The following is a 9422-nucleotide window of genomic DNA, read 5'->3' as shown; positions in this document are numbered from 1 at the left end:
TACTGGTAATGCCTCTCCCTATACACCCAAGCATTCTGCTAGCATTTCCTGCTGCTCTATGACATTGTCTGCCTACCTTTAAGTCCTCTGAAATAATGACCCCTAAATCCCTTTCCAAGAGGGCGGAGGGCCAGTGAGCCCCATGCTTCACAGAGCCCCTGGTGGTGGGGATGAACTGGGCCAAGGGCTCACTGGTCGCAAAACCAGGAAGGTCCCAGTACACTTGGTCGATACCTGCAAAAAAACACAGACAACAGGACTGGAACCCAAGCAAACACAGGACTTGGATCAGACAACAAGACGAACGGGAATCAGCACAGAAGCAGATGCCGGACCCCAAGCGGAATGGAAGCATGGTGGTCTCAGGCACAGCTACACACAGACTAGAGATCCTCCTACCAGAGAACCCAGGGACCCTCTCACGAAAAAAGGACAAACACAGAAACAGGAGCAGTAAGGCACTGCTGGACAGACAAGGAACAGACTAGATCAGAAGTAGTAGGCATGGCCAGGCTATCAGACGCAGTTAGAGCACTGCTAGCAGGGTCGGACTGGCTCACCGGGAAGCCGGTGAAATGCCCGGTGGGCCCCTTGCCTGTCTGCTTATACTACAGCCAGAGCCACCAGCAGGGTAGTTACTATACTTTCAGGCGCCTGGCTGTTATCAGGTGCTGGACTGCAGGACTGGCACACATATCATTTTACTTTGGTGAAAGGGACAGCACAATACCTTGCAGCACTTGTCTCTCCAAAGCAAAAATTCACAGACCGCACATGAGCGTACAGCCCCCCTCCTCTCTGCAGGTTATATCAGTGCTGGAGCGTTATAAGAGGAGCGGCTGATATCAGTCACATGTGATGTTATGTCTCTGGAGGTTATATCAGCGCTGGAGCGTTATAAGAGGAGCGGCTGATATCAGTCACATGTGATGTTATGTTTATGGAGGTTATATCAGTGCTGGAGCATTATAAGAGGAGCGGCTGATATAAGTCACATGTGATGTTATGTCTCTGGAGGTTATATCAGCGCTGGAGCGTTATAAGAGGAGCGGCTGATATAATTCACATGTGATGTTATGTCTCTGGAGGTTATATCAGCGCTGGAGCATTATATGAGGAGCGGCTGATATCAGTCACATGTGATGTAATGTCTCTGAAGGTTATATCAGCGTTGGAGCGTTATAAGAGGAGCGGCTGATATCAGTCACATGTGATGTAATGTCTCTGAAGGTTATATCAGTGCTGGAGCGTTATAAGAGGAGCGGCTGATATCAGTCACATATGATGTAATGTCTCTGGAGGTTATATCAGTGCCGGATCGTTATAAGAGGAGCGGCTGATATCAGTCACATGTGATGTTATGTCTCTGGAGGTTATATCAGTACTGGAGCGTTATAAGAGGAGCGGCTGATATCATTCACATGTGATATATGTCTCTGGAGGTTATATCAGTGCTGGAGCGTTATAAGAGGAGCGGCTGATATCAGTCACATGTGACTGTGGATAGGTCATCAGTATGTGATTGGTGGGGGTCTGACACCCAGGACTAGGGATCAACCGATATTGATTTTCTTAGAGCCGATACCGATAACCTGTAAACTTTCAGGCCGATAGCCGATAATTTATACCGATATTCTGTGCGTTTTCATTTTAGAAAAAAAAAAATCCTACACAAATCTGTTGTTAAATGAAGAGATGCCATTATATATATATATAAGATTAAATATTTATACTTAATAATTTGATGTTTTTTTAATTTTATTTAAGAACTATTTCCCCCTTAGGGGCTAGAACCTGGAATCTTTTGATCCCTTGTCCTATTTACCCTGATAGATCTCTGTTGTGGTGAATAGGACTTCACACTCTCCCTGCTGCCCTGTGCATAGTACACACAGCAGCAGGGAGCCGACTATGGCAGCCAGGGCTTCAGTAGCGTCCTGGCTGCCATGGTAACTGATCGGAGCCCCAGGATTACACTGCTGGGGCTCCGATCAGAAGCTGCCACTGCCACCAATGAACATAACTTGCCCATTAATTCAAATATAGCGACACCTGACCTCTATGAGAGGTAGCTGCGATCCGCAGCAGTTAACCCCTCAGGTGCAGCAGGGGTTAACTGCCGCGGATCGCAGCTACCTCTCATAGAGGTTGGGTGCAGCTATATGATTCACCCGCCTCCTATATTTGAATTAATAACTGAGTTAACATCATTGGTGGCGCAATGGCCACAGCCCCTCCCCTCCTCTTCCCCTCTTGCCTCTCACTGGTGGCAGCGGCAGCAGCGGCACAGGGTGGAGGGACTGCTTCCTTCTCCCCTGTGCTGCTGAGGGAACATTGATCGTGTTGATAGCAGCGCGATCCATGTTCGCGATTCGTTATCGGCATATCGGCAAGGTTAGATGCTGATACCGATAACTTTGAAAATCCTGAATATTGGCCGATAATATCGGTAAATCCGATAATCGGTCGATCCCTACCTGGGACCACTGCCGATCAGCTGTTTGAGAAGGCACTGGGGCTCACCTGTGCCCTTCTCTGTGATTTTTCTGGGCCATGTGACGTCACGTTCATTGATCAAGTGGCCTAGGAGCAGCTCAGCCCCATAGAAGTGAAAGGGGCTGAGCATGATACCAAGCAGATACAATGTACGGCGCTGAGCTCGGTGATCTGGGAGGAGGCCGGGGCACTACTGCCAGCACTTCAATAAACATATCCTTTTGAATATGCAGGAAACATTTCCTTCACTTTGGATATCGTTTAGGCTGGCTGGGGGACTGGGTGGTTCATCTAGGACATGGGATGTCCATGTGTGACTGCTGTCCAAACTACTGACTGTAAATAACGGATACAATTATCAACTAAATGAGTCACTTAAGGAGAAACAATTTGATATAGTGCAGTGCGCAATACTGTTCTGTTTAGCATACTGTTACTGTATTGTGTGCTAAACTGCATACATTCATGTGTGCGAGACTGAAAAATGAACATCTCTAGGGTGGGCCCTCAAAATCAATTCCACTGATGGGCCCTAGGCGCCCCAGTCCGACACTGGCTGCTAGGCTGAACAGAGTGGACTCAGACACAGAACAGGAACAAAAGAACAGGCAAGGCATGGACAAGGATAACAACATCAACATCATCACAGGACAGGTACGGAGAACAGACAAAGCAACAACAACAACAGACCAGTCAGCCCTGGGCCCAGTTCATCCCCACCACCACCTCTGTGAAGAACGAGGCTCACTGGCTCTCCACCTTCTGGGTTTTGCCTCTGGTCTGCCTGTGCACTTGGTTCTGTGGTAGTGCTACCACTATTGCTTAAAGAGGACCTTTCACCACTCTTGACATGCCTGCATCAATATTTATGTCTGTATGTGCCATTCCTTTATTATTTCTACTAGAAGTTATGAATGGATTGCTATTAGCCTTCAGTAAGGGTACAGAGGGGAGGTAACCAGTTGGGGGGGGGGGGGGTGTACCTGTACAGACTGACAATGGCAGCACTGATTGGATAGAGTCAGTCTGTGCAGGTACACCCCCCCAACTGGTTACCTCCCCTCTGTACCCTTACTGAAGGCTAATAGCAATTCATTCATAACTTCTAGTGCAAATAATAAGGGAATGGCACACCATAGAGACATAAGAATGGATGTTTCCGAATTGTTAGTACATGGGGAATTCATGAAGCTATTAAAACAGGAATGTCAGGAGTGGTTAAAGGTCCTCTTTAACCTGCTTCAGGCCTCTTGCACACAAACGTTTATTTTTTCAGTTTACGTTCAGTTTTTTGCGTTCTGTTCATGGAATACGAAACTATTAATTTCAATGGACCCAGAAGGTACTCCGTATGCCTTCCGTTCAAAGATAGAACATGTCCTATTATTGTCAGCATAAAAGACAAGGATAGTATTGTTCTATCAGGGGCCAGCTGTTCCATTCTGCAAAAAACGGAATGCACAGGGATGTCATCTGTATTTTTTGCGTATCCGTTTTTTGCGGACCGGAAAATACTGAAAAATCTATATTGTTGTGGCAAGAGGCCTTACTGTCATGTTCTTTTATTACATGTGTCTGTTTCTGCCTGTTTCCTGTTTGCTAGACGTGCTGGAGCTTTGCCTCGGGCACGTGACACCACTAAAAAAGGGGTTTGATAAAGGGCTGAAACTCAACACTCCTAACATCCATTTACAGCTATCAATGCCCAATTACAAGGTACATTTACAGGTCAATCTTTAGTGAGAACTTTTTTTTAAAGCTCTTAGAAATCTCAAACCAGTTTTCATCCGTCTTTGCCATCCTGGCATCTTTCAACTGTACTTAAATCCCTTGCCATGCCTCCATTTGAGTCTATGGAAGATGCCTCTCTAAAAATGTTGACCTATAGAACAGTAATTCTAGTAGCCATCACATGTGCGAAATCTGTTAGTGAGTTAAAGGCGCTATCCTGTAGAGAACCATACTGCAGAGATCTTGGAGATTGTCTGGTTCTGCGTACCATGCCTGGTTTCATTCCAAAAGTTGCCTCCACTTCTTATATTCATCAAGAGATCTCTTTGTCTGTTTTTGCCTCTAAATCCATTCACAATGATCAAATAAACTGTCATTTCCTGAATGTCAGAAAGGGTTTTCTTATTTACATCCTAAAGACAGAAACAATTGGGAAGGCAGAAAAATTCTTCCTACAGTTCCAAGGACCTAATAAGGGCAAGAAGGCCAGTAAAGCATCATTGCAAGTCGGTAAAAAGGTAACCATTGACTACTGCTATGACCTTTTGAATCTGCGGTCTCCATTTCAAGTTAAAGCGCACTCCACCCGGTCTACTTCCTCCTCCTTTGCTGAACTGGCTCAGGTGTCTTTGGGACGGATTTGCAGAGCAGCAATATGGGCCCCGTCCTTAACATTCATCAGACACTATTGTCTGGTGTAATGACCGGCGTCACGCAAAGGGAGGAAAAAGGAAAGGCCCTGCCCAAGGGAGAGGGAAAGGTGGTGACCCCTGACTCACCTTGCGGCTGCCCCCGGACTGCCCTGACGTCCCTAGACGGGTTTCCTCACCCGTACGCCGATCACGTGCCTAAACCCTGGCTTTCCCTAAGATGAGCCCTAGGTAGTGAACGGGGCGGTGGGATCACTAGTCCGCACCACTGACACTAAGAGGAAAACACCAAGGAGAGGACAAACAATACAGACAAACATATAATCCCAGGTGGGCGACAACAGCAGACCACAAAGGCCCAACAGGGATCCGGAGGGTAACGTTCTGGAACAACAACCAGGGAACGCAGCAACACAGCTCCAGTGGGTCAGTATAGAAGTCCAGGCAGGAAGCTCTATATCTGGCAACCAGAGAAGCGGGAGAGGGGAATATAAGGAGGTTGGGAGTGCTGGACAAGGAACAGCTGAGGAGAAGGAGTTACGGATCCCTGAGTGAGCCAAAAAGGGTTGCAAAGCAAACCCAGAAAGCTACCATAAAGAAACCACCCTATCTTTCTACATAGAGCGCGCAGCCAACCGCTGCGACTTCCTGACCCCGGGTATAACGAAGTCAGGCGTGGTTCTTGACACCCTCGTGACATCTGGATGTTATAGCAGCAGAAGAGTGCTACAGTTGGTGACTTCGAGTACAGTACCCCCCCTCCCCCTTCCAAATAATATTGCTTTTCAAGTCCCATTGTATGCTATGTTGCCACAGGACTATCAGGAAATCCAAAACTTACTCAATAAAATTTCCTTTTCCAGGAGTTTGTAGGCGGTACAGGCTTTCCCTCCCTTAATAAATGTATTGCTGTATACAAAATACAGGGACTCAGTGTCTTTCTGATACCTTTATAGGTTGTCTCAATTGTTGTAGGGAGGTTGTATTGTATTGTTAATTACTAATTGTTGATAATTAAATGGTTTATTCTTGTATTTTGCTCATGAAAATTAATCAATAAAGATACAAAAAAATGATTGACAATGTGATATACCATGATGGTCACAAAAAAAAAAAACACTTGGATTTTTGGTTGCAGGCCATGTCTTGTCATGTCAAAAAAGATCTGTACATTTATCTGTACATTTCCCTCTTTCTAAACATGAATTTGTTTTCTTTCCTATGTGATTTGTCGCATATCTAACAAGATCCATCTGTAAAATATTTCCCACATTCTAAACATTAATACGGCTTCTCTCCTGTGTGACTTATCGCATGTGTAACAAGATGTGACTTTTCTGTAAAACATTTCCTAGTTTTTAAACATGAATATGGCCTCTCTCCTCTATGAATTCTCTCATGTTTAACAAGATGTGAATTCCGTGTAAAACATTTCCCACATTCTGAACATGAATATGGTTTCTCTCCTGTGTGACTTCTCTCATGTCTAGCAAGATCTGATTTATCTGTAAAACATTTCCCACAAAGTGAACATGAATACGGTTTCTCTCCTGTGTGATTTCTCTCATGTCTAACAAGATTTGATTTATCGGTAAAACATTTCCCACATTCTGAGCATGAATATGGCTTCTCTCCAGTGTGACTTCTCCTATGTGTAACAAGACATGATTTATCTGTAAAACATTTCCCACATTCTGAACATGAATACGGCTTTTCTCCTCTGTGAATTCTCTCATGTCTAACAAGATTAGATTTTTCTGTAAAACATTTTCCACATTCTGAACATGAATACGGCTTCTCTCCTGTGTGACTTCTCTTATGTGTAACAAGACATGATTTATCTGTAAAACATTTCCCACATTCTGGACATGAATATGGTTTCTCTCCTGTGTGAATTCTCTCATGTGTAACAAGATCTGATTTCTGCGTAAAACTTTTGCCACATTCTGAGCACGAATATGGTTTCTCTCCTGTGTGAAATTTCTGGTGTTTAACAAGATTTGATTTCTGTGTGAAACATTTCCCACAAAGTGAACATGAATATGGCTTCTCTCCTGTGTGACTTCTTTCATGTATAACAAGATTTGATTTATCTGTAAAACATTTCCCACATTCTGAACAGGAGTATGGCTTCTCCCTTGCGTGAAATCTTCTGTCTGTAGAAAGACCTGAGCTTTTTGTGAACTCTTTAACACAGTGAAACCCTTTATCCCCTTTCTGACCTTTAGTTGTGGTAACAATCTGTGATTGGTCAGGAAAAGGTTCTTGATGATTAAGGGGATTATATGATAGATCTGTACTCTGAAGTCCTGGATGTACATTAAGGTTTTCTCCTGAAGAGCGCTGCATGATATCTTCATCTTCATTATAATTTATTGATAACATGAAGTTTCCTTCAGAATTCCAGGAATTTCCTGTTTAATATAAAAATTTGAATTTGTAATATTTTTTTAAACCATACAATACACAAAATACATCATAATATTTCTATTAGGCTGGAAATGGATCTGGTAGCAAGGAGGTCATTTATTAAGACCGGCGTTTTAATAACCCCTTTAGCTGGTGGTGGATCTGCCGAGGTTATGTATAGGCCCAAGCTTCTACATAACTGCAACGTTTCCACCACCGGTCTAATAGTAACTCAGCTTCCTTGCTGTCTTACATGTAGACCACTTTCTAGGCCTAAAACAGGAATAGAAAATAATGAATGTCCCTCCGTGCACCCTTTTTTAGACCTGGTGTGAGCGGGAATAATTGCAGATTGCGGCACAAATAACTTTTATGCCGCGATCTGGATGTGGCTATGACTGACCGCCATGTCCTGAAGGAACAGCGTGGATCAGAGAAGAATCTGATCAAAAATCACCGTCAGCTGGATAAGGGTAACACTTCATGATGTGATGGGGATATCTACAAAGAGCTGCGCAGCAGCCGGTGATCAAATTCTCCTCCTGCCCTGGAGGCACCAAGGACAGAATCTGAAGTCACTTTCTCCATTCATGATTCCATACCTGTGGTGACGTCTCCTGGAATGTCCTCCTTCACCTCACTCTTACACGGGAGATCGCCCATCATCCTCTCTTCTTCATCCTCCACTTTAATAATAATCAGATCTTCCCTCTGATTTGTCATCTGTAACAATTTAGTACAATACAGCAGACATCTAACAGATCCACATAAGAGACCCCCACAATCTATGACCCCTCTATGACTGCAGGATCCCCCTATATAGATGTGTATAGGGCTAAGCTCCATCTACCTGAGGGTTCTCTGGGACCTTCTCCTCTGGACAGTCCTGGGAATACAGAGGACGAGGACATCTCTCTGGTGGATTTCTCCTCCTGGATCCATCTGTGGAGACACAAGCACACAGTGACTGAATACATGGCCTCCTGTAGATCTATCTATAGATCAGACACTTCTTGCAGCTCCTTAACTTCTAGGTTTAGTTATCAGGGATAAATACAATGTTCTTCTCCTCACCTCCTGTGCCAAGGTTCCAGCTCCTAGCAGGTCACATGCCCAAATAACCTCTGGTCTGTGAAAGTGAATTGGCCATGTTTGTATAAGGAGAACAAGGGTATAAGTGTCAGGACTAGAGGTTTCTTCTTGCAGCACCCTACCAACCGGAAAGGTTTCAGGCCATCGTCTTGACACAATGACACCACTTCTTATGAGGTAAATGTTGAGAGTGAGAACCCAAAGTAAAGACTTTCGTAAATTAGTCAGTGTGCAAAGAAGAAGTAAACCAACTACTCCTAATCTCATGTCCACCAGGCACCGAGGTGTTGCAGAAAACTCTGCATCTATAGCCCCCTCCAAGTCTCCTTTCCCTGGGAAGACCATTCCTTTTTTCTTCACTATTTGAGAAGTAGCCCTATAGCCTCTGCTGGGCAACCAGAAACCGACTGGTCACTTCTGCCCAGGACAAAGTGGGTAATAAGCACATCACTTCTGATGGCCGTCAAGCTCTGCCTCCTTTATCTGGAGACTTTCCTACGGTCACCATTTTTGGGTAAATTCACACTTGCTTTCTTGGATTCCTGCAGGCAGTTCCGTCGCTGGAACTGCCTGTCGAATCCGGAAATGTGTATGCAAACGGATAGCATTTGTAGACGGATCCGGATGTGAATCCGTCTCACAAATGCATTGCGATACTGGATCCGATATGTAAGCACATTGAAGCAGAGCAGTGAAGCAGTCTGGAACTGGTGAGCGGGGTTTTGTTTTGTTTATGGATTGTTGTTAAAGTATTAGAATAAGTGTCCTCTTCAGAAAGAAATTAAAGAAAAGGACTTTTCAATTGGTCATGTGTTTAAAAGAGTAACATTTTTCTGGCCACAATACATCCCATGGATATCTACCTGCACGTTCCCTTGCTGCCCAGCCACAGGAAAATCCCATGTTCTTAGTGCACACAAATGTGGGCATTCTTCATCTACAAGTTACTTGTCTGCCCTTCTACGTTTCTTCTGCTCCCAGGCTGTAGCTATGAGCCAGGTTTCTGACAGGCTCCCTTCTGATGGATTTGCACACAACCATACA

The 9422-nt window shown here is 44.5% G+C and overlaps 1 protein-coding gene across 1 annotated transcript; it reads right to left on the bottom strand.

The window, feature by feature from the left end:
* Positions 1-5838: 5838 nt before the first annotated feature.
* LOC122925035 (gastrula zinc finger protein XlCGF17.1-like) lies at positions 5839-7945 on the bottom strand. Its single transcript, XM_044276571.1, has 2 exons — positions 7889-7945; positions 5839-7291 (listed from the first exon to the last, which is right to left on the bottom strand). The coding sequence occupies exon 2, from the start codon at positions 7260-7262 to the stop codon at positions 6159-6161; it is 1104 nt and encodes a 367-aa protein (XP_044132506.1). The 5' UTR covers positions 7263-7291; positions 7889-7945; the 3' UTR covers positions 5839-6158.
* Positions 7946-9422: the final 1477 nt, after the last annotated feature.

This window comes from Bufo gargarizans, chromosome 1, assembly GCF_014858855.1.
Source record: "Bufo gargarizans isolate SCDJY-AF-19 chromosome 1, ASM1485885v1, whole genome shotgun sequence".
Classification (NCBI taxonomy): Eukaryota; Metazoa; Chordata; class Amphibia; order Anura; family Bufonidae; genus Bufo; species Bufo gargarizans.
Note: the sequence above shows the minus strand (reverse complement) of the source record. Positions and strands in the feature narration are given on the sequence as shown.

What these genes read in the sequence shown, in the direction of transcription:
- LOC122925035 (XM_044276571.1), bottom strand. Translation starts at nt 7,262, where the DNA reads ATGTTATCAATAAATTATAATGAAGATGAAGATATCATGCAGCGCTCT.